The 25791-nt window shown below is 43.8% G+C and overlaps 2 protein-coding genes across 2 annotated transcripts in view; one reads left to right on the top strand and one right to left on the bottom strand.

Annotated features, from left to right (window-relative positions):
- The window catches only part of C1H1orf112 (chromosome 1 C1orf112 homolog), a 44351-nt gene extending 43227 nt beyond the window's left edge, over positions 1 to 1124 (top strand). The window contains exon 24 of the mRNA XM_021158161.2: positions 808 to 1124. Coding sequence (XP_021013820.1) covers positions 808 to 1002 — 195 coding nt within the window. The 3' untranslated portion in view covers positions 1003 to 1124. The remainder of the gene's footprint in view (positions 1 to 807) is intronic.
- Scyl3 (SCY1 like pseudokinase 3) lies at positions 34 to 24531 on the bottom strand. The gene is made up of 14 exons (XM_021158149.1): positions 24109 to 24531; positions 20588 to 20802; positions 19493 to 19678; positions 17817 to 17930; positions 15634 to 15690; positions 14446 to 14548; positions 13217 to 13328; positions 10704 to 10781; positions 9687 to 9826; positions 8541 to 8725; positions 5609 to 5780; positions 4184 to 4342; positions 2499 to 3178; positions 34 to 1755 (listed from the first exon to the last, which is right to left on the bottom strand). Exons 2-14 carry the CDS (start codon positions 20750 to 20752, stop codon positions 1699 to 1701), a joined length of 2208 nt encoding a protein of 735 aa, XP_021013808.1. The 5' UTR covers positions 20753 to 20802; positions 24109 to 24531; the 3' UTR covers positions 34 to 1698.
- Between the last annotated feature and the right edge of the window lie 1260 nt (positions 24532 to 25791).

Genomic DNA, 25791 nt, shown 5'->3' with positions numbered 1-25791 from the left:
AAATGTTACCAACACAGACAAGAACACAAGAAATAATTGTAACCATTATACCAAATATACTCTTTATTATTGGTAATTGCATATTGTACCAATGATGACATAAGTGCATTTTCTGACACTCAGATGTCAGCTTGTTCAATTCATCTCATCAATAATAATCACTTTTCTCAAATATCACATGTACCTATTAATTGGCAGAAATTTCACACGACTACATACATTCAAAATTGTGTTTTGAACACAGGTGATAGAATAGGGTCATAAGGAAAACAATGTTCTAGGTTTATAGTGCAGTAGTAACTTGTTTTCTTGGATGTAGCTGTAGGCCTGAATATATATAAAGTTCAATTTAAGTCAGTTGAGTTCATAAGCCCTGTGAATTTAAACTGTGACTTCCCTTTGAAAAACTAGTTGCTAAGATATGTCTCAGTTCGTCTTCCCCTTCTATGCAAGATGTCTGGAGCCTTAGTTTTCCTTAACTGGCTCCAAAAGCATGTTGAAAGGTATTATGGCTCTCAGCATTTACAAACTTATTAGGAAATTCATGTTTATTTCCTTAATGATGTTTTTAAAGACTACTCATGGGAGTTGTTGGACAAGACAGTGTTTATCATGGGGGCCGCTGCACGGTGCGACTCTCCCTGTCTGCCACACACAGGTCAGGGCACGGAGAGTACTTAGCACGCTCAGGTTGTTATTCATACAAGTGGGGGCTGCCCTCCTCCTGACCCTATGACTAGTGTCTCCTACATTATTTTTAGAATGAGTATTATGCATTACTTGTTTCATGGTTTCCTTGTTTTCCAGCCTCACACAAAGAGAGCCCGTCAGACATTGCCCTTTGAAGAAGAATACAGATCAATATTTAAAGCTGCAGCAAGGGCTTTGGAGACAACTGAGTTTTTACTCAAACACTCTCTTGCTCCAGCATGGCTGCTGCCAGAACTGGAGGCACTGCAAGAAAGGATCGAGAAGCTAAAATGCTGTGTGCTTACAGGGTAAAATATGAATGGACTGTGTATCGGACAGAACTGGGCTGACTCTTCAGATGCCTGCCTGGGTGTTTTGTAAATTATGTTTGTATATTTTCATAGCACATAAAAGAGCTTTTGTAAATGTGAAAATAATCTTTATTTGACATAAAGAACAAGATGGGAGATGAGGGTGGGTATTTCTCATTGAGAGCTTTGGTCCAGTGTAATACAGATGAAGCAGTAACTGCTCAGGTCTGAAGGAGAGGGACAGACTGTAAACAGACAAACTGCCTAAGGAGCCTTAGCAGTCTGAAGTTATAATTTACAGCTAGGTTTGTTTGTTTTCTTTTTCCACTAAGTTATTTCATAATAGAATTTACTCTTTTACTTTTAAAGAAATGGCACAAAATTAAGCTTACCAGCTTGAATTTTTTATTTCTTCCAGAATTGTCCTGGAAAAAAGCACTTCTTTAGCTATTTGCTTTGTATGAAAACTGGCCTCAGTCAAGTGCACACAGCACTTTCTCCTGGAATCTGGCACTGAAGCCTTTTGCCACCAGGACTTAGTCAGCAACCTGAGGTTGGTCTCTGCTTGAGTTGGCACAGACTGCAAAAAAAGAGCTCCTGGTGTGGGGAACACAAGCTGCTTTGGGGTTTTGCATCCATGCAGCTTGCTTTGAGGTATTAATTCTTTGAGAATTCTTCCTGAAGCTTTTCATTATTGTCACCAGTTGTTATCTTCCCAGGCTAGCTCTTCTCCTTCCCAGCCTTCTGCCTCTCCCTGTAACAGAACACACCGACACTAGCTGTCTGCGGCAAATTGTATACACATCTGAAAAGCCAAGCATTTAAAATGACCCAGAGAGAACGCCTATGATAAGAAACGATAAAGCTGTTACCAAAAGTTAAAAGCAAGCTGATGTTAAAAGCCACACCCATTGGAAAGTAAGTGTGCAATACAGTGAAATCTTTCCCCACATCGAGGAGTTACTCACTTAGCAGGTGGACCCAGGTGTGGCCAAGGACAGTTATACACAAGGCACAAAACAGAAGATATAAAATGGGTTTGTATCTTTAAAAGACATTTATTTAATTTGATGTGCATGCATATATCTATGCCCCACTTGTGTCTGGTGCCTGTACAGGTCGGAGGGATTGAATCTCCTGGAACTGGAGTTAACAGACCATTTCATGTGACACATCCTGAGAAAGCCAGCAATCAAACCCAGGCCTCCAGAATAGGAGGCAGTTTGATTTTTTTTTAAAGTCTGAACCATGAACACTGCGGATGATAGCATTGTGTCATGTTAACAGGTTGGGCATGCCTGAAGGACTAGTTCCTTTTTTGCAGCACTCTGAAATCATTTCCTAGGAACTGGTTGTATTATTTCTGGGTTTACTTTGAACATTTTTAGTCAGCTGTGTACTCTGTTCTTTCGTTGATAAAAATGCTTGTTTATTGCTAGCTAGGACTTGTGAGAGAAACCCTGACACTAGCACGTTTATTACAAAGCAAGAACTCACCTCGGTCATTTCTGTTGCAGCAAACTTTGAGGAAAACTGCATCACTGATGAGACATTATCCTTGTCAGGGACCATCACGTCTGTCCTTAGTTCAGGCAGAATAAGAAAAGTCCCTGAAGGCTTAATGTCTGGGATCATATCTGCAAACCAGTCCAGCTCTGGATCTTGTACTGGCTTCTTTTTTACTTGAATGGTAAACTCTTCTCCCAAACCAAGTTCTGATCGAGCCTTCAGGGGTCTTTCCTGTGACACTTGGGGTGGCTTGACTTCCTCATGCTGTCTATGACTGGTCTTTGAGGAAGGACTGGATTGCAAAGGCTTTGACTCTTCAGTGAGAGGAACCAAAGCTGCAGAGGTTGTCTGTCCTCCTGAGGCAACAGGCACGGGAGCAGAGGCTGTAGCTGTTGTGTTTATTTCAGTGCCAAAGCTAGACTCACAATCATCCCAGGTCAACTCCTCTGCGTTCAGATTTGTGTGCTGGGACTCTGCTACATCACAGGGTTCTCGGGGCCATGTGTGAATACTGGCAGGCTGGTGCTCAGGCTCCTCAGGCTCACTCCAGTCAGGCCACTCCTCAGGCTTATTAGAACCTGCGGGGAAGCTTCCATTGTCCTCTGAAGTGTTTTTCACATCTGAGAGTCCATTCATAGGGAATTTAATGGTGTGAGAAAACTGATCACCTATGGGTATATGCCAGAATTAGTCTCATGAAATCTTAAGAGCAAGCAATAAGTAGGTCTAAGTGGAAATATCCATGAACACTAGCAAAAGTTAGGCAGTGGAACATAAAGATGCCAAATAAATTCTCCAAATCCACGTGGCACTTAACTCAAAGGCACACCATGTCACAATTAACGGATCTTTAGATCACTGACTAAATGTCCAAACACCCATTGGCATCCGTCTTTTAAATACAGATCAACACAGAATCAGTCTTATCCTTTGGTAGTGATTACACCTAGAAATGTGTGCTCAAGTAAGTTGTTGTTTGTTTGTTTGTTATTTACTGGGGTTGGCAGGGAGGGGATCTGGGTGCGTACATACGCAAAGGACAGAGTGCAGTTGGTTCTACTTTTTCATTGAACGTGGGTTGCTAGCCTTTCGCCACAAGAGCTTTTACCTCCCGAGCCATCTGACCAGCCCATTTGACTGTTTCGAGACTCATCTTTAACTGTGTGTGCGTACATGTGGGTGAAGTGCCCACAGACGTCAGAGGACTGGGTGCCCTGGAGCTGGAGTTAGTTAGAGGCCAGTGCTGGGGACCAAAATTGTGTCCCCTGCAAGAGTAATTCGTTCTTTTAACTAACTGCTGAACCATCTATCTGTCTGGCCCACAAATAAGTTTAAAACAGATTTTCTCAAATGTCATCAGGTATTGAGGGATCTAGGTTTACTCCAGTTTCCCATCCTAGTTAACATTTTTGGCTATATGTCTTTATTAACATCTTATAGAACTCTTCACTTTTGGTATATTATGATGCAGAAGGCATCAGAATACCAAGGTATCTGATACAAAAATGAATTCAAGTAATGTTAACTTGCCATGTGGGAGGAGTAGATCTATAACCAACTGTTTGGAGAGGTCAGACAAGAAAGCAAGTCCAAAGTGTACTTGGTTTTCAAACTTGAAGCTTCATCTTCTCAGGAATAGCTCAAAGCAAGGGGAACAGAGTTGAAAGTCTTACCTGTCTGTAAGAGAGCACTGTGATATTCTTCCTGTGTGTGCTGCCCGCTGCTGCTGGGCACGTTGCCAGACAACCATTTAGGGGATACCTTAGAGGAGGGGTTCTCCAAGACTTCTGAGACCCGACTCTGCTGGCTGCAGACAACATGCATGGGAGAACCTGAAGGAAGAGGAGTGTGCTTACATCTAGCACATGATTGGTGAGCAACAGTCAAGGGAAATGGGTGCATGTAGCACAGATAAAAGAACATCATTAAATATTTGATGAAAAAAAACATTATTAAGTGGGCTTCCTGTCTCCTGAGGTTAAAGACAGGTTCCGTCGCCACTTGGTGATGGGACAGAACTATGAAGCAATGCATAGATAAAATTTCAGTCCTTAAAATTGTTCTGGTAGCAATGTAAGACCATGATTCTAATTTCCTTTTAAGAATAAAAGGCTAATAAGAGTACAAGCCCAAAATAATGACTTAGCACCACTAAACTATACACTGAAAATAACTTTTCTGTTGAGGTATTTGACAGTGAGTGAGGAAAGCAGGCTTAACAGTTACCAGGAAACTTACACTTAAGATTAGATGTCAATCAGAAAGATTTCTAATAACAGCTGAATATTTCCCCTACTTTAAAGCTAGGGTAAGTAAGGGGAGTCAAGTGTCACTCTAAGGCTTCAGCTCTCTAGAGCACCTGTCCCTCTTCTTCACTCACCCTCAGCGCTCAGCGTCTGGCACTACAATCCAAGGAACTGCATTAGAGACCCAGGATTTTGTAATGAAATCATGGTCCTATTCAAGGTCATACAAAGTAGCAAAAAGGCTAATTTTGTTAATACAAAACAAAGAAAGATTTCCTGAAGTACTCAAAAATATCTTTTATCCAGTAGTCTAACAAAGTAACTTAAGCATCTAGTGTTAAAAAAACAAGTCTTTAGTCCCTACTAAAATTCAAATATATCCTCTAACCTACATTAAAGTCTGCTTCTGAGACTCTGCTATGGGAGTGGGACCACACATATAAAGATGCATGTGTAAGTATTCTAACAATACTAGTACATACTGACTAAAAATCCAGCAGCACAAACAGCAGCCATCACTAACTCACTGAATTGGATTCAGTGAACTATGAGGCAGGTAGAAAAGTGAGGTAGCGTTTATGCGATGACGTGGAAACACATCTTTAATATACAATACATGAAAATAATAAATTTGTACATAGCATCATTAAAATAATCGTATGTAAACAGTTATCTGTCTCATGGGTTTGCAAAAAAGGATTCTCACTTAAGCCATTAAAGGTTACTCTGTACCCACTATGAGTTTGAAAAGAGAAATTCAACTTTTTTCTCATGCTTTTTGTCTATTAACTTCAACATAAACCTGTATTATTATATAATACTAAAACCTAATAAAATAATTTTTAGTCTTACCTTCAGGGGAAAGGTCACTAGTTTTGGTGAAGCTTGGAGCAGTGCGCTTAAAGATCTTGGTTCGTTCTCCTCCCACAACCACTTCTGGTCCAAGTAAAGACACCAGCACTGCCAGGCTACGGAGAGTAATTGCCACAATGGAATTGCTGGTATCACGAAGGCCCAGTAGTACCTAGGAGCAAAATTGGGGATGAGGGTAGACAACCATTACCTCTTGCCTGCAGTCATAAAGCTTGTTCAAATGAACGACATTTAATTTCTAAGGTTGGTGGCTCTCCAACCTTCTAAGGGAGGAAAACAATATCCATCCCTCCCAGTCCAGCTTGGATTGCTACTTAAGAAAACAAAACACCAGGACTGGCAAGCCAGCTCAGTGGCTAAAGGCTCTTGCTTTGAATCCTGACGACCATGAAGATCCCCCCACATGGTGGAAAGAGAACTGACTCCCATGGGTTGTCCTTCTCCACACATGAGCTGTGGAAGGTATGTATGCACATAAATGAAGGCACATACATACAAATATATGTATTTTTTAAGATAGAGCCCTGATGAAATACACTGGAAACTAAAAACTCCCAACTGCTACAAATGACAATTTTACATATAAATATTCATACTTTCTTCATTATGGAACATTAACAGCGCAGGAGCAACACTGCTCTGCAGAGCACACTCAGATCATTCTAGGGACTGACAAGCTATGTTGCTGGTCTAAACTCTATAATTCTTTATGCATACTCAGATGGGAGGAGCCCACCAGAGCTTTGTATATATTTAACATGCACCCACTGGCTGAGTTAATTATGGTCTCCCACTAGTCATCTAGCTGCAAATTCAAGGAACTATCCAGTTTGCTTAAAATAAGGACAGGAAACCTTACTTATGGCAAGTTATGGGACATCCAGTCATGTAACACCAAAACAATGAGGAGCTTGTGTTCAGAGTAAAGGTAAGACAGAGTGAAAGAAACCAAGCCCAGCAGCCTTAAGCCAGGCTAGGTAGTCTGACAGCCTTTTAGTACACTATAATATTTAGTTACTATTCTTTTGTGTTTAGCTGGCTTTATGTGGATTTTAGTTATATGCAACCAAAAGCACCTTAAACAAGGAAAACCATGGATAAGATAGTGGAGCAGGTTTTGTTCTATGTTAGAAGGGAAAGTGGATTAGCAGGGCCTGAGTACCTGGCTCCTAATATTATCTAGAATATTGCTTTGACATAGTTTTACAAGTCATTCTCAGTATAACTGGACCAATTAATCATGGACTTGTGGCTAATTCTCATTTATGTAAGATCAAGGTATTCTAATAAGACCTGGTGACAGTCCAGTGGTAACTTAGCAGCCACTTCCTGGACGTAAAGCTTTAAACCAGAGCCTGCTTCTATCATTTAATATACTACTCACAGACAGTCCACCTAAGCCCAATCTGTTCTCAGCACCTTTTTCTACAGTGAGAAAGCCAGTTGGAGCATCCTCTCCCCCCACTTTGTCTTCTCTTAATTGAGCTAATCAACAGATTTTGCCCTGTCTTCCACACGGCTACTTTATGGCACACAAAATTTGACTCAGTTACCCTATAACTACAGTTACCAAAGAATAGCTACTGAAGTTAGTAGTTGTTTACTTTAACAACTTATTAATAATTCAGTTTTCTAAATTATGACAGTTGGTTGTCTTTCACATGCTGAGCACCCAACTCAGTCTCTGGACTCAGCCTGTAGCACCTGTTTCAGTTAGAGCACCGCATTTCTCTGCTAAATTGACATCATGCAGGCTAACACTCATTCCTGCGTATCTAAGCGCAAAGAGCCAGCTCCCCAATGACCTGCTTCTACAACATTGTCAGCCCACACTGCAGTAACCGAGGTAAGTGACTTAGTGGGGTAGGAGAAGAACCTAGACTATCCTCGAGAGTGATGAGAAAAACTTGGGTATCCTGAGGTCCCTGCGAAGTCTAGCCTATCAGCTATTCAAGGTATCATGAAGTCAGCCTGAGGCCCTGAGGACTGAAGCTTTAGCTAACATCATAGGAAGTGCCAAAAGTCTTAAACTGTTAATACAAAGACTCATGAGAGTTAAGGAACTGTTTGGCATCCTAAGGTGTCACCTAAAGGAACCATCTGTCATTTACATGTTCCTTGAATACATAGGTGAAGTCAGTAAGGTGACATACACCTGAAATCCTAGCAGTTTGAAGCCAGCCTCTGCTATACACTAAGACCATGATCTCACCCCACTTCCCCTGATCCCCAAAAACCAGTCCTAGAGCAAACGCTCCATGAAAATGAGTGTGGACTGCTGATACAGCTGCTCAACAAGAGATACTAAGTACTGCTGCTGGGAGCATCAAGGCTTATAACATGCAGGCCCTTAGAAGTGGTTGCATCTGACTATGCCTTGATTTTACACTTTAGTTCTTCAGAATTTCACATAAATTTCTGTTGTTTTGATTCATGCCTCTGTGATAATTTTATATAGCATAAAAAATGAATGCAAGCCTGGAACCTCTGGGTGAGTGAATACTAGCGCTCCCTATGGCAGACAAACAGGTTGGAAGTCACTGACAATAAATCTCTATGGCAAAAACCATAATGTAATTATGGACAATCATATGTTATGTTCACAAAGCATCCCAGAAATGCTAGTGAATGGCCATGACTTCACTTAGGCCTGTTTTTGTCTTCTCATTCATTTACCTCCAAGAATTAGCACACAGAATCCTAACTGTTCACAGACTGAGACACGACTGAAAGTACCACCTGAGCCCTTCACACTCTAGTAACCCTGGATCTCACCCGCTGTCTGAGTCTTTGTGAGTTACTATCTGACAACCTCCCCTGTCCTTCCCTGCAGTGGCAGCACCCGTGCTCAGGCTCCTCAGCCTGCTCTGACAAAGGTCTGACACACTCCCACTGCCAACTTGGCTCTGACCTGTGGCAAGATGACTTTCTTTAGCTGTTCCTGAGTGAAGTGCTCCACGTAGGCCTCGATGTGGGACAGTAGCACCATCCGCACATGCTCCTCATGCACCTCGAACAGCTGGAGAAGCACTGGGATCACTCGGGACTGGAACAGCGCTGGCGAGAGCAGGCAAGGAGTTTCTCCTGGTGCATTCTCTACCCCAAATCAGAGGTACAGACACAAGAGTCATTCCGTGAACAGAGTGAGTCCAGAACTTTATACATGTTTTATGTATTTGTCTAAATTTTAAGCTGCAATCTTAAGGTGTTTCTGCTGTGGGTTCAATAACGTCAAGGCTTTTCCATCTCAAGCGTTCTCTACATCCTGCTCCTTTCCTGCTTAGTGAGTCTGGCACAAGGCAGATCTTTAATGAGTGCTGAGGTGATTCATGGCTTCTCCCTCTAAAATCCACAGTGGGAGGATGGAAAGCTATAAGGAACAATCATTACTAAAATAAAAATATTCAATCCAGAGATAAAATGCAATTCGAAATTGAAGTAACTACCCATAATATCGGCAGGAGCGACATAATCTACGAAAATCAACCCTGCAAGGCAGGAGAGGTGGCTCACTAGTTAAGAGCCCTGTACTGACTGCAGAGGACCCAGGTTCAGGTCCAGTTCTCATAGTGGCTCTACCATCCCTAACTCTTAGTTGCAGGGGATTTAGTGCCCTCCTGTGACTTCCATGGAAACTAGACATGCATGTAGGGCACATGCATACATGAAAGTATAACACTCATGCGCATAAAATTAAGTCTTTCCTTACATTTTTTTTTTAAGAAAATGAATTCTCAAAGTAGGATCCAACCTAACTCTAAATTCTTTAGTATATTAATAACAATACATTCTCTAACCCAATGTGTTACCATCTAAAGACAAACTTTCAAAGCAACTGCATCATTTCACATTCAGGAAAAAACAAAAATACGAAGATGGAAGATGTGCCATATTTACCTGTGGGTTTTGGTACCTGAGTTAAAGCTAAAATATTAGGGAGGAGTTACTGCTCTGTGCTTTAGAGCCAAACATTAACTTTAGGATACCCCTACCCAAGAAAATGGATTAATAATTGCCAAACTCCTTAATAACTAGTAACACTAGGGAAAAAACTCACCTTTTTTAGGACCAAGTAGATAGGGAAGAAAACTCCTAACAGCTACTGGCTCTGCAAACACCAGCTGGTTAAGCAGAAGAGGCACCAATCTTGAAGCTATTAATTCTTCTGACAGGCAGCTCACTCGGTCCAGCAGAAACCTGAGGACAAATGAGGCAGCGATGGCATTAGCCTCCCACCTGGTGATGCTCCCTGCTTGCTTTCTCCCTCTGGCTCTCCCATAGCCTTGCCGATGCGGTCAACACCGGAGCTGATGGTGTTTGTTGTGCATCTGCTTCCTCTCTTCCTTGCTATTTGTTTTTTTGCTCTAACATCCTCTCCCTCTCCCGCCCACTGGCTCAGTCTCCAGCCTTACTGTAACTCCAAGTGTTCCTTTCCCTGGCCTAGTTCTACCATGTCTATCTCACCTCTCTCCGGATCTCCTCCATCATCGCTCTTACATCAGCCCCTCTCTGGCTACAGAACTACGATGTACTAACCAAGCCAAGCTTCATGAGATCTAACTCTGCCCCCACAAACACAGTGATCAGCACAGAGACTTCTAGCCATTTCAGTTCCATTCACTCTCTCTGTGGCTTCAAGGCAAGAAGCAGCTCACTGTCTACAAATCCCATCAATAGCCTGCCTGTCATACAGGGACCACTTACCTTTGCTCTGAAGGCTGCTGGCCAGCAGGGATCAGGTGCTGCCATCTGGTACACAAATCCCAGTGGGTCTCACCTTGGGGCACTCACTCTGCTGTTTCTCTGTCTAGAAGAGCTATTCTCTCTCCACTCCAAGCAAAGCAAAGCTGGCACATCTTTCTGTTTAAGTTACTAGTGTAAATGCGTCTGCATTACTAGGACAGTGAGTCCTAGTATGACACACGTAGGGAGGCCACGGTAGAAAGTATGACACACGTAGGGAGGTCCAATAACCACTGGGAAGTCAGAAGTCTAACTCAGCCCGACAGCGCTCACATGGTGACATAGGTTTAACTCAAGGGAGGGAATTTAAGAGTTTTTTTTCTGAACTTACTTGAAAAATTCAGTCTTTTCATCTTCACTCTTTAATGTCAAGCTTTTCAAGAAATTCACAACTTCTAGAAAATCATTTCTAAATGTGAGGAAAAAGCAGGACAACAAGGTAAAAGGCATGTTAAGTGTTGAAGCCATCATTACAGACCAGACCAGGACTTGCAATGAAGAAACGTTCTCTATGTACGCCATACACGCCATACGACAGATTCAAAGTGCTTATGAGAGAAACAAAAAGCAAGCCTAGAGGAGCCTACCGTAAGAGGATATAATAGAGGAGCCTACCGTAAGAGGACATAATGGAGGAGCCTACTGTCAGAGGATATAATGGAGGGCACTTGCTGATGTCCTTAGGCTTCAGCAGTGACCACACCTTTCCAATGTTCTCACTGTCACAGGACACTGATTAAGTGGACTACCCTGGGAGAAGTGGCACTATCAAAGAAGCTGCTGATCCCCAAGTCCCCTGTGGTGAAGTGAAAACATCAAAGAGGATCTAGGAAATGGAACTTTTATAGAAGTCACCAATGTTTTCTCATTTTTCTAACTTTTGGACCTCGGCAAGGCCAGTTTCTGAAGAGTCTACAGATAGTCCCAAACCTGTAAACTATTCTGTTCCAAGACAGCATGGCTCCCATCCTACCACATCCCTACCATACCATCCTACCATATCCCTACCTTATCATCCTACCATATCCTACCATACCGTCCTAGCATATCCTACCATATTGCCCAGCACTTAAGCACACAGCTTGGCATGCACAGATACTGCCTTCATTTTCACGCTGACACCTACATGTGATTCTTGAACAATTCATTATTAAGGCCCTGTCTTCCATGATTTCCTCCACATAAAAATTCGTGTTACTTTTAACTTTGCCAAAACTTAATTTTCATTAGCCTGGTGTTGACCAGTAGTTTTACTGAAAACAGTCTAAACACATACCTTTCTATGGTGGAAAAATTAAAAGACAGGGGAAATACACCAGAAACTCAAGAGACCACTTTGTACGACGTGAGCCCTTTTTCTGCGTTTGTTGAGGTGATTTGTGTCATGTGCTGCTTGAGGGCGATGCTTGAAATGCTTAGCATACCAGTAATATGTGCTCCAGTGAACTTTTTGCATTTATGATTTAATACCACATCTTTATGTCTGTTTACATTTCTCATGCAAATGGTAGGGTATGTGGACTATAAATGTATGTGCTCATAATCGTAAACGTCTCATAAGAGACCAGTTGTTTACCTTTCATGGCCCTAAGCGATAAACAGACCACCTACATTTATTTTATGTGTCCACCACATCCTTTTCCTCCTTTGGTATTTCTAGGCTGTACCATTTGTCGCAGAGTTTCAATTTTTTTAAGTCTAAAAAACAAAGAACCTTTAAAGACTCCTGTCCAATCGAAGTGGACCTGTGTATCCCAAAGAGGCGGAACTAATGCACAAGCGCTTTAACCTAACAGAAGCAACTGCCTCAGGGAGGGAGCTGGCCTGCTCCACCCTGCTGCTTCCGGCAGTTTGCTCCTTGTGCCACACAGGGATGTCTGATGTGGCCTGGAATGCTCTTTGATGATTTTCTTTCCTCTGCACGATTACACAGTTCTTAAAGAACTTGAGTTACGCGTAGTGGTAACAATTTACTATAATGAATTATCTTTATAGAGACTATGATAGCATGAGAAATAAAGTATTTCTAAAAATCATCTACAAATACAAGAAAATAATAATAGTAATTGTTGACAGACTTATAAACACAAATATATACAATTGTATTTGCCAATTTAAGAAATGGAGGAGGGAACCTGCTATATTGGGAAAAGTCCAAAACATTTTCTCAGAAACATAAATGCCAACTGTACTTGTGGTGACTACAGGCACTAACTTAGTAACACCCCACCACATGGTGCCTCTCTAGTGGCCTCATCTTCCTTGGGGAGGCTGTAGCCTTCCTTCTGTTCTGATCCCTTCCAAGCTCTAAGTACAAACACATAAAGATACTTTGTTTAAGAAACATGGGTTAGCTTTGTTAATAAAACTCACAAACATGGAACTAACCTGGGCACAAGCTCTGTGGTTACAGAAATAAAAAACGTAATTAAAACTAACCTTGAGGTTCAAAACCATCTGTGAACCCGGGGTGTTTATTCTGTGCCCTTCCCTCTGACCAACGCCTATACACTGAGACTAAGGGAACCGTCTACTGCCAGACGAAACACAAACCTGCCCCCTCTCAACAAGACAGATTCAGAGAACATACACCCATAATGCAGTGGCAGCATAAGGCGGGGCCATGCTTATCAACTTTATCTACGTTCTCAATTAGCTTCCAGCTGAAAACTATTTGACACAGACTAGTTTCTTTATAATCAAAATTCCTACGGAATCTGGATATAATTCCTTCATGACAGCTAAGAAGTTTTCAAACTTTCTGTGATAAAAACCTGAAAGGCAAACCAATCTCTCTCTCCTTCTCTCTTTCCCTCTCTGTAGCGTGTCACATGATGCCCTCACCTGAAGAAATCATGGGACAGTAAGGTGCTGAGTGCTGGCCGACACTCGGGCGTGGGGTTCAGCAGAGCTGAGTGCAGGGTCTGTAGGAAGCTGGAGAGAACGTCCGCTGAAACTGAAATCCAGAGCTACAGTTAGTTCCAGGCCTTCTCCCTCTTTTCGGACCTCTCTAGCTGGAGACTGATGAGAGCAAAAACCAACCTGAAAAAGCCCAAGCAAACAGAGCCCTGGCTGTTGCTGCATGACTTCTGCTCGTTCAGGCCAGACGCCTTGGAAGGTCTCCAAAGCTGTCTTGTCGGCACAGCCCGCACTACCCCAGGGGCCTTCCTTCTCCATGCTCCCATTTCCTGATTGTTAACACACCTCTGATCCAAAAGGATGGCTCAAAAGGTGGAAGGCTGGAAGGGTCTTTTTGGGTAGGCTCTTCAAGAGAGTTGACTGAATGTCTGTATTTTCAATTCATCTTCACATTTGCCACCATCATAGGTGTGATGGAGAGTAGTTAGTTCAAAAATCCAAAACCAACAAGGCCTTAGAACTCTAGGGCTTAATTCGCATTTAGGAGGGACGGTTCAGGTTGACAGCAACCAGGCACGTCTAACACCAGACAATGCACATACAGGTAAAAGCTATATTGATACTGTAGGAGGGAAGTGTCAGCAGAATGAGAGGCAACTAAAGGATCGAAAGTGCAGCCACCACAGTAACTGACACAGGTGCAGTTATGTCCTAGAGGCCATCCCAGGAGACTGACACAGGCTGCCCAGCATGCAACTAGAGGAGACTGAAGGGAGTAGAGAACTGTCTTTAAGTAGCCTGGCCTTAAAAGGGCACGTAACAAAAAACACTAAGTAAATTATAATAGGAAAAATTAATGGCTTTGAAAGCATAAAGAAACTTTGGGCCTGATTTTAAAATTAATTTAATAAAAACACTACCACTCAGGCCAGCAGAGCTCAGTTACTGGGGCCTGTCTTCACAGCGAGACAGCTCAGTAACAAAGCCAGGAGATAACCACTTACAGCAGGGACAACCCTGGGCAAAGGGCTTCCTACTTGAAGTTCTTTTCTGTTGTTCATACTTCTGCTGCTGCTGTCTAAATAGCTGTGTGGTAGGCAGCCGCTTTCCCTCTGTACTGAAGCCTGCAGTCCTTGGATCCCCATGCAGAGCGAGCAGGTCAGGAATGCCTCTGCACCTTAGTCTGTGCATGCAGCAGCTCCACTCCAACTCACCCTGCTCATTGAAGATGGGGAGCAAGCTGTCCACCAAGGCTCCAAAGGCATAGGCATCCCGGGCGTGGCCGTGGGGCTCGGGAAGGGCTGAAAACTCTGGAGACTGAATGCGTTAAAGACTATTAGAACAAGAGGCCCTGCTTTATAAGCTGTCTCCAACATTCCCCCTTGTTTGCATTTATTATTCTCAAACCTAACTTCATGGCTTTAACCACACTCCACAGGCTTTAGGAATTATTAGTTCAAAGTGTATGAAAAATAGGTGTGCACTGTATGCCAATGAAATTGCAGGTCTCTCTCCAAAATGGAGACCTGGAACTACTAGTTGATGGACTTATCAAAGACTTAAACATATCTGTATATGAACAAAAAGAAAAAAATCATAATACATATCTGTGGCTTTCTGAAATGTGTTGACCATAGCTCAGAATAAAATATATTATATATAGTCTAATATGCACACATAGGTATATGCTATACATGTATTATATTATGTATATATATTATATATATAAATAATACATAGGCTAATATACATACATATGTATATATGTACACGATGAAAACAAAGGTCATAAAACAATGTTTTTCCTTATAATCTGCCATGCCCAGTGCTACTTTCTTGTTTTCAACTTTTTCAAAGTCTATGTGTATAAAACAGACTTGGCTGAGCCTGAGATTTTAAACCTTAAGTTCCTAGCTGGGCCTGCATTTCCTGTAGAATATTAACAATCTGGAGGTTGGCACATATTTTAGGACTTGTAAGGGCAATGCTTCTTAAATTAAGTACTAAATGGTCTTTCCTCACCATGACAGTAACAAGCACTCTGCCACATGTCACACAATCCCAGCTAGAGACAAACGGGACGGATGAGGTTACTGCTCCCCAATAATTACAGCCTACAGGAAAGCAGCAATGGTGTCTTGTGAAATAAACACCATCTCTGGCCACACTGGGACATCTCCATCTTGATACAAACAAAACTGTAAGATGTTCCTTAACTGGGATAGTAAAATTAACCTCGGGCATTTTCAATGTCAGAGGCATCATGAGGCATGTATAGTTTATAATGTAGTGAGGAATGGACAGAGGAAATGGGAAGGGTTGCACTTTTTAGGTCTTTGTAGGGTTGTACTCCGTTGCACCCAGAGCCTGACCTGCAGCTGCACTAAGAGGCCTTTACTTACCATCTCCTCAGGAGGAATGGATGCTGGGTCTCTTACTGACTGGATACTCCTGAGAAACTAGACAGAAAAGACAATTCAAAATAACTCATATGCATACTTGGTAAATTAATCTCTTAGCTCAATCTATAAAAGTAACAGCAGTAGAATCGGAGCCATAAATGAAACCTTTCAATCGAAGCTACACATTTAGTATAAAAAGTTAAAACCTTCCTGATTCATTGTGAATATGCTCCCAGCACAGCACAAGGCTGAGGGAAAGAATAAACGTCAGCTCCTCTTCCCATCAGAGGGCCTGAGAGACACCTTTGCTGTCAGAGGCTCCTGAGCTATTCATTTTCCCACACAGATAATAATGACTAAAAGATGCTGTGGTCAGACGTGGCACATGCCTGTAGTGCTCACTAGGAAGCAAGCTGAAGGAGGACGGTTACTTGAGCCTGTAAGTTCAAGACCAGCCTGGACAACACAGGGAGATCCTGTTTTTAAAAAGCAAGCAAGCTAACTGTTCATCACAGAACAAAAATTTATTATACAACTTACCACTAAATCATGGGAATCTTAAGTTTTGCTGTCAAGTCATAAAATCTGAGGCTCCTGTGGGTTGTGCAGATAGCTACACCAGGGACTAGGTCCACCTATTCTCCTAGTCAAGATTACTTCTGAAGAGCTTACATGCCAAACGGCATTTAGCATGCGGAAAATGGAAAACGCAGTGAATGCAGTAGCTCTCCTGTCCCCAGGCAGTGCTCAGAGCCAGAGAGAAGCTGACAATTCTAATAAACTGCTGAGTGCCAGCCACAGAAGCCTAGTAGGAGAGATTAATCCTTTCAGAGTGGGAAGGGTTCAGAGACAGGACTTAGGCTCCACTTGACATGCGTTTCCATTTTCTAGGGGACAATGGTAAAGAAGAAGCCAGTACAGCAGAGAGCCGCATCAGGAAAGAGGGGAGCCTCAGAGCTGCTCCACATAGGCAGCGGCTCGGGAACTGAGGGTGCTAAACAGAGCTGAGGTAGCATGGGCAGGCCTGTGAGGGGCACTGCGCATGTGCCATGGCAAAGCATTTATGCTATGAACTGCATGCTAATTAGATCTGAGGTGAGTTCAGAGGAGAAAGTGCAGCAGACAGAAGTAATAAGAGAATACAGAACTGGCAGCAACAGACTGGAGTACCAGTTCATGCACGTGTCCATTACTAAGCCTGAGTGTAGAAATATCCCAGAAGACAGACTGAGCCAATACATCCCAGAGAGGCCAGTTAAGAGCGCTTCCTCATCTTCCAGACCCCAAGCACCCACGTAAGGTGACTCATAACTGCCTGACTCCAGCTGCAGGGGATCTGACAACACTCTTCTAGCCTCCCTAGGCACCTGCCCAGATGTAGAATGAATACACACACACACATACACAAACACTCTCGATCTCTCTCTCTCTCTCTNTATATATATATATGTATATATATACATATATATATATATGTATATATATACATATATACATATATATATATATGTATATATATACACCTTTTTAAAGAGACAGTGAGTCAACACTTTCACAGAGACATTAAAAAGGGAGTAGCTTTTTCTTTTAAAAAGAGTACAAATAGTGAAAGATAATAAACTAGAGAATAGTGCAGCTTGTGCACTAGGAGGGAAATGTATAGACTTGTCAGACAAAATTATAGAAGTACCGTGATAGCAACAACTCAGCCCACAATTCCAATAGAACACAGTGTACTGACACAGCACCTTAGACATTGTTCAATGAATACCTCTGGTCTCATAATAGACAGGTACTATTCCAGGTAGAGAAATAAAAATAAGGCACTCAACTGCTGGAATGGAAGAGAGACCCATGGAGCTGATCTCAGTAGTAAGCATAAGCCATGTGCGGCACAAGTACTTAGAAGGAACTGAGAGGCAGGCAACTGGCTTACATGTCGTAGTAGACGGCTACCTCTCAGCCTTACATTCCTGACCGACTAAATGAGAAGGGAATACATGAACCTCATACTTCTTTGAGGATTAACTATTGCAATTTAACTTTCTGAACTCGGGCATTAACAAACAGTTCACATCTTCAAGTCTAAAATCATGGTAGCCATGCAGAAAAGGACCCAGGGAAGAACCCCATGCCAAGTCACCACCACCTCTCCATGAGGAAGGGAGCTGCACCTGGCTCACCTCTGGCGTGGCCTGAGGAACTTGGCAAACAGTCTCCATGCCTCCAAGCTTCCAGTGTCCATCCTCACTCACAAAAACAGACGATAGGCAGACATTGTTGTGTGTCAAATGTCCCTGGGGGGGGGGGAGATAAAAACAGAACAGGAAGAAGATTGGCACCCCAATAGTTGAAGGTTTTAAACAATTAAATACTAGTTACCGTAGACAGAGCAATGTGATCCTGGCACCTGCAGCAAAGCAAATGGAGCAGTGCTTAAAAGAAAGGCAGACAATAGGGAGCTCCGAATAGCAGGCAGGTCAAAGAAGACATGGAAGCCAATGTATAGATGCTGTCAGTCCCGTGTCTCAGGAGCCACACATGTCCTTAAATACACACAAGTCTTCAAAGCCTGGACGACTTGCTTCCAATACCTTACACAAAAAGACGATACCACGCTCTCTCCTAAAGTCCCTCTGGCCTAGATTCTACCAGGCACCCAGATCCACTTCAATGGAAAGCTTGCTAGTCAGGAGGCAATAACAAAAAACCGTCAGAAGAGAAAGATGGAATGATAAGAACCTCCAGAAATTTCCCACAGACCACAGAACAATCAAGTCTAAAATCATAAAGCAAACCATAGTACAGCCAAGTAAGTATGAAGATGGGAGAGAACGGGCACAGGTGACTAGCTATGTTTCCTTTTCAAACCAGGAATCATTCAGTAAATGAAAAGTACACTAACTATGCTACTCACATGATCCAATGGGTTTGCAATTTTATACAGAAAACTCTCAAAGTATGTATGAGATGTGTCCATTCAGGAGAATGAGAGAGAATAGACATACAAACATGTGCTTGATATGCAGTGGAATGATCCACTGAGTACCCCGCGGTTGCCTCTAGAAGAAGAGTCAGACCCAGGGATGGGACCTATCTAACCTGCTCCTCTCATCTTGTTGCTTTTCTATTATATACATTAGAGTTATCCTCCCCAATGAAGCATTACTAATAATTCTAGTTGCCACGCAAATGTCAATAGACTTTGAAATTCTAAGAAATTCTAAATTGCACATGATATTTGGAAAGCCAATCTCCCATTGTAGAAACAGCTTTAAGATATTAAGATGAGCCTGGCACTAGTGTGTATAACAGTGACTGCTAAAGACCTAATGCTTCAGATGTAAGCACCAGAAAACAACAGCTCAGAAACACTGACAACAAACTAAGTAAAGAGAAGCAGGACCAACCCCAGAAATCACCAGAGCCAAGCACAAAAGTTGCACGACCTTGTTATAGGCTGTCTCTCCACGGGATTCACCCACTCAAATGCAAATACCGTTTCTTCCTAAGGAATGGTTATTTCTTCCTTTGAAAGCTAAAATGGAGTAGAACTTCTGAAAACAAGCAGGAACTTTGGTTTATAGCAACATTACTGCCAAAGCTTTCTCCTAACAAATATTGGCTGTAGCTGTCGTTAGACAAAGGCTTACCTAAAACAAGAAGTATATGACAGCTAGCTGAAATAAAATTATGTAAGGAACTGCTCAGGGACAGAGAACTAGTTGCTGGTCCCACAAACTATCTGTGACATCTCTTGTTCCTTCCACTTGCTTTCTGTTCCTCTCAGTGTTACCCAAGTGCCACCACCCAGATGGTGGCCTCAGTCCCCATCAATGAAGGGAGACACATCACTCACTCTGTCATGAAGGAAGATAAGAGCCAGCAGTATGTCATAGATTCCGGCACAGACTTCTGCAGGAGACAGGGTTTCCAAGGCCACTTCCAGAGGCTGCACTCTCTCAGTGACGAGGTGAATGCCACCTGCTTCCACAGTACAGGATAAAAATCTTAGCAAGCAAGGGTGACGCAGTGTCTTTAAGTGCTTTAAAACACAAATAGAAGAGTTGGTGACGTTAATGACTCAAACCAGATTAATTACAGCTTCACACACACTGTGATGAAAGCCACGCTTTCCCCGAGGGTCTGTTCAACCTCCCTATGTTCCCCCAGACTTCAAGAAGAACAAGAGATGGTCTACACCTACTGACTTTTCTAAAGGAGCTCACAGAGATACAGACCATGATTCAATCACAGCAGCCATCAGTTAACACTGAAAACTTCCTGTTCCTACTACAGTAAACACTGAAGAATTCATTCATGCACTCAACTATCGTTTTCTCTCTAGAAACTTTTTGAAGATGTGATTTAGATAATATGCAAAATAGGTTATCCAAGGAACTACCAAGACATGGCCTTGCTTTAAAAAAAAAATTGGCTAATTTACTGAATACTATTACAAGATGGGATCATATGTTTTATGTGGATTTTTTGTTTGTTTGTTTGTTTGTTTGTTTGATGTGTGTATGCTGAGGATAGATCGTGTGCTTAATCATGTCAGCTCAGGTCATTTTCTTCTAAGCTGTCAATATCCCCTGACATGGAACCAAATAGCAAACTGACTGCACTAATAATCTCAACCAAATGCAGCAGTGACCAGGGGCCAAGGACTTTCTTAGTGGAGCCAAAATGGAGCCCCCCACCCCAAGTCAATGATCCTGTAAGGTCTCTCATCAAGATCCAGAGGCAGGATAGACATTCTTAGAGTAGCCATGTGAAATCACCTGCCTACCTTTCTCGTGATTAAAAACCATTACACTGAGTTCTGTGAGGGTCTTTGGCTATAGTGAAAGTATGCTGGAGACAGGACAACTGTTTTTATAACACCAAGTCATAAACTACTTCTGCATGTGGCTGTAACAAAGATGCTATGAAGACAACCGTGGCACAGTACCTTGGCAGCCTTGTTAACCTTGTCTTCATTTTCTCGCTTATATACAAACACTGAAGCACATTTCCCATCTTGCAGTATGGCGGGATAAACAGCAAGTCCAGATTGTAAGGTAAAAGGAGACTCCCTCAGTGTGTAGCTCTTTAAAGCGCTGTTCTCTGATCCCATCCCTGTTGCCGTGAGGCAGTTCTGCAGCTCCTCCTCAAATCCAAACAGCTCTACAAACAAAGAAGAAAACGAACTGAGACATTAAATCTCGCTCTGCAATATTAGCCAGGCTGGCTAATCCAGGTTTCCCCAATGTGACCACTAACAGGTACCCACTCACTCCTGCAGTGCCCACACCTGCATCTGAGACTACAAATGGGCAACGAACAGCAAGTTATCAGGAATGCGTGTTAATTAACAATTAACAACTTCAGAGAAACTGTATTTTACCAGTCATGTGTAGTTCCTTCCCCAAACCCAGTCATACACAAATATCTATAAAGGTTTATAAACTTTTTCAGTTAAAGGTAAGTAGCCTTTAGATAAATACAAATGCCATAATTATGACACAAATCTCTCAACTTTAATTTTCCTTGTACTTGGAAGAAAAGCCACAGATATAATCTATGTAATGCTGCTAAAATCCATGCCTATCACTGAATTTAAAATGTGTATAGATGCATACACGTTACTATCGGGAGAATGAGAACGTATAAGGGTGAGAAGCTATAGAATATTGGCTTTTTCAAAATCTTGGAAGATTATCAAATGCACTGAGCTCAGTTTGTCTCTTAAGACCCACTGTGATAGGCCAAACTGCAGAGAACAGGAGACTGCAGCGCTTAGTCCCAACACATAGACCTGGAGCACAATTTCTGCACTTAAGGCTCTGGGATCAGCTTGCAAAAGCCAGAGGAACAGGAGGAACACAGCAGTTTGTTGTGAGACTCTATTTCCTAGGAAAAGTAAGAGACTTTTCTTTTTCTAGTAAAGTCAGAGATTTAGACCATCTTGTTAACACGGTCGCCTAAGTAAGACCCAAACAACAAGGACACCAATGGGCAAGCTAACTTGAAAGAGTGAAATCTCACACAACCTCCTCCATAGCCGAAGAACTACAGGGACCCAGGGGATGCTGAGAATCAGAGACGTTTTCCTCCAGAGGGAAGGGCTCCCAGCTGGTTAGTCAATACCATGTGCTCAACATTAAGATCACGCTTGCTTGCTTGCACACACACACACACAGCAAGATGTACTTCTGTATTTAGGAGCACACATACATGCAACAAGACAAAGAGACGATGAATTTGAGAGAACAATGGCAAGGAGGATGCATGGGAAGGGCTGGAGGGACGACAGAGAAAGGGGGGGGGGAATGATATGATTAAGTGTAATTCCAAAAAAACCAATCATATAAAAAAGGAATGACAATTATAAGGACCAGCCACGTTTTACCGGGACAAGAGACAAGCAATGCATGCAAGCAGAGAAAGAAGCTCTGATCATGGATGCGGTGGTCCCTGGGCGGCGAGGCCCTTCTTCCTGCCTCCTGGCCAAAGAGCAGTCGAGTCACAGCCGGATCTTTAGTATCCACAACCAGAATGAAGGGGCGGACCATTGTCTCCTCTACGGATCTGATGTTTTTCTTTATCACTAGTAACACTTCTGAAGCTGGGGTCACCAGGAGGTGGAGCTGGGACCCCATGGAAGCAAACACGTGGTAGGCACCAAGGAAGTGAGTGGTCAGCGAGATAATGGTAGGCACAGGCTGGGGGAATGGCTGCTTTATAGAGACACACAGGCATCCTCCATCTCGGCCCTGCCTCGCACCTGCAGGACGAGCAGCTGGCTTCCAATCCAGTTTTTCCACTGCCTCACTGACTAAGCCTCTTTCTTGGAGCTTGCGGCTTCCCTGGTGTGGCTTGAGTGGGCCTACACTCCCTGAGACCAACGGACACTTCTACTCTGACCCCCGCTTCAAACACCAGTGAGAACAGAGGTATGAGTTAGGGAAGGGTTCATTTGAAAAGTATGTGGACCTAGCCTGCATTCTTGGTTCACTCCAAAATAAAAGTTTTCAAAATTAAACAATAAAGGAAAAACACAGCGGGTGGGTATCTTCTTGGCAGAAAAACCAGATTACTTTCGTTAGTCCTGTAGGGATACTGCGGCCACTAAGATTCATGCGCCACGCTGGCAAAAGGTAGGGGCAATGGGCATTTATCTCACTTATTTCCAATAGCAGGCCAAATCCTTGTTGGAATATTGGCCCTTAGATTATCTATTAACCCTAACTCAATGTTATAAATACGAACATAATACCTTTAGATTTGCAAAAATACTAGGAAGCTACCAAAACCAGTCATTTTTCACAGTGATAAGTTGCCTATTACCCTAAGGAAGAGCACCTTTTAAAAGGCAAGGCTCAGTTTCTACCGAAGCGAATAGGGTGCTCTGTACAGAGCTCTGCGCCCAGCACAGCAGGGAAAGGGCGCCGAGGACTGGATTTGAGAACACAGAAGGCGGTCACTCTGGTTCTCCCCAGGCCTGTATCTAAGAGGCAGGACCGCTGGTACCAGCAGTGCTTTACAACACTCAGGACAGAGCTGAAAGGAGCTTATGGAAATGCACTAAGGCACACTCCCAACTCCCCGTATTTTTTCTTGGTTTGGGAAGTAAGAGGGGAACTATGAAATAGTGCCAGGTAGCTTTGAAAGAAACACGAAGGTAGAAAAGGATATTCTAATATGGCACGGGCATTTTTACTGACTTATACTTTCTATAATGAAACGTCGAGTTGACAGTCTAGGATGTGACGATACACTTTAATCTATCTATGTCCTTCCATCCTTTTCATTTCTTTGGCTTCAGGCGAAGCTTCTGAAGGGTCCATCTGTGGTTTGGGAGCAGCACCTTGCCTAGGTATTCAACCACATACCACGTGTCCTCTGGGGAAAGTATGTCCCTTAGTTCTCCTGACAGTAGAGACTCTCTTCGGTTCTAGTTCCCTTCTCTTCAAAGAGCCAAAGGTTATGACTTCCCCGAGAGTCCTAAGGATATGTACTCGTTGGCACTTAGATCCTGGGTGACAAATCTTACTAGCGGCCCTGTCTCGGCCACGTATGTTCCCTGTCAGGAACTCAACCGCATTGTGCTAGCTGACAAGCAAAACATGTAGTCTCTGTGGACTAAAAGTACTCCGAGGTGTGACATCAGCTCAGAGCACACACATGTCCCCCAACCCAGCAGCAGCAGCGATCCCAGAACTCAGCAAAAGCGACCTTGGGAGATGTTGTGGTCTTTATTCTACACGTGAAGCCCGGGGGCTGAGTGTGGACGCTCGTCGGGGACCCTGCACCGCGCGGCCTTCCCGCTGGACCCCAGGCCCGGCCTCTCGGCCCTCCACCGGCCTCGGCCGGCGGGGCTCACCCGAGACGCCGGGCACAGGGGCACCCCGAACTCCCCGGGGCAGCGCTCAACCGGCCGCTTCGGCTCGCTTCCCGCCCCGCCGTCCAGGCCGCACGGCTCCCGGTTACCTGCGGGCGGCGGGAGGAGGCTGGCGGCTCCGCTCCCTCTTGGCCCGCGGCTGGCTCCGACGCTCAGACCCCGGCTCCTCCACCCACAGTCAACCCCGAGGACCCGGCTCCGGCGGCTCTCCGAGGGCCCGGAAGCGGCTCAACAGCCGGGCCTTCAGTTCCTCCGACACCACCACCGAGGCGCGAACCCGGAACCGAGCTAGAGCGGCCGCACAGGTGCTGCGAGGGCGCGGGACCGGGGTAGGTGTGGGCGCCAGGGGAGCCCGCGCCGCACGCCTGCTCCCGGCAGCCGGCTCTGGCGACAGGGAAGCCTCTCTGCGTGTGTCTTCAGCCCGACTGCAGGGGCATCCCGGTTTTCATGTTTGGGTTTTTAACCGGCCGCTTTTGAGTTCATTTCCGCCCGAATCCAAAATGGCCACCTCTGGCTTCAGACAAGTAAGGGGGCGGGGAGGAGGAGGAGAGGAGTTTGGGGCTGAGCCAGAACTTTTCCGGTTGTGACTGCCCCTCAGCATCCTGGCCACCAGGATTGGCCTGCTGTCGGAGAAGATTTTTTTAAATTTATTTTTATTTTTTAACTACTGGTGAAGTCAGAAATCATGACGACTCACGCTTGAGACTTTAATTAAGGCTTATGGTTTCAGATGGAAAACCTGGAATTATAATTCAGCGAAAAAGTACAATTAGAAGGAGTGTCACTCAAGACCGGAGAGGACCGGACAGGAGGGAAGAAAGTGAAGAGGAGAAAAGGGGAAGGGAGGAGAGGGGAAATAAGGATGAGAGGAGGGGAAAGGGGTGTGGGAAAGGAACGGAGGAAGAGAAGCCTACACCTGTGATAGAATTACCAGCTCCAATATCCGCTGACTTCTCGTTCTCCTCGCAAGTTCACCTGCGGTACAATAGCCGAAGACTAAATGATCAGCCCATTTGCGTGTGGGAGGTCGCAGCCTCTGCCTTCCTGGTAAAGAATGTAGATAAAGTAACATCAGCTACCACGTCCTGTAAGGCAAGTCAGAATGAGACCAGGATTGTCTTGATCAATTTATTTTGTGCCTTTCTTTTCCTGGAGGAGTAGAATTGAGCCACTTCAACCAGGGCAAGAAATCCACTGTGAGCACGATGCATTCCTGACTCACATTTATGCTGTGTCGTTCGTGCTTGCTCGCATTCTCATCCATTCTTTGATCACTAATCCGAGTCCAGCTGTGGGTGGGATCTTGGGTAGCATATAGCCTGTTTTCCCAAACACGATGGTCACCTACTCCTCTAAAATTAACACTAGAAGACAGTTCCCTGCTGCATGTGTAAGACATGATTGGAAGGGACACACCCAATACTTCCCCTGCCCACGGTTTATCTACTCACTTCATTTATCTCTGGTGTCGCTCAGGTTTCTAAATAAACCATCTCTGCATTAAGATTCCAGATACTTTTGAGGCCACAGGTTAACTTATACATCTTCCCCTCAATAGGGTATGTCAGTCATTCTGTCCAGTGGACATTTGATTCTGTAGGAAAAAGGACCAGTATTGTGCAGGCACATACAGATTCAGTTACCCTGCCTGGAGTTGGGTGACAGGTGATATTGCTCAGGTGGCACATGGACACGGTCTGGAGATAAGTAAGCTCTCGCACTGGCTTGCAGTTCACTGATTAAGCCAGGTTCTCTGTCCAGGGAGCCCCAGA

The sequence above is a fragment of the Mus caroli genome, chromosome 1, assembly GCF_900094665.2.
Source record: "Mus caroli chromosome 1, CAROLI_EIJ_v1.1, whole genome shotgun sequence".
In the NCBI taxonomy this organism is placed as follows: domain Eukaryota; kingdom Metazoa; phylum Chordata; class Mammalia; order Rodentia; family Muridae; genus Mus; species Mus caroli.
This window is presented reverse-complemented; position numbering and strand designations above follow the sequence as displayed.

Coding starts and splice junctions, on each gene's coding strand:
- Scyl3 (XM_021158149.1), bottom strand. CDS start 20,752: ATGGGATCAGAGAACAGCGCTTTAAAGAGCTACACACTGAGGGAGTCT. Junction 13,329..14,445: donor CCCCATCTTCAATGAGCAGG/GTGAGTTGGAGT, acceptor TCTGGATTTCAG/TTTCAGCGGACGTTCTCTCC. Junction 8,726..9,686: donor TCTACTTGGTCCTAAAAAAG/GTGAGTTTTTTC, acceptor GATTTGGGGTAG/AGAATGCACCAGGAGAAACT.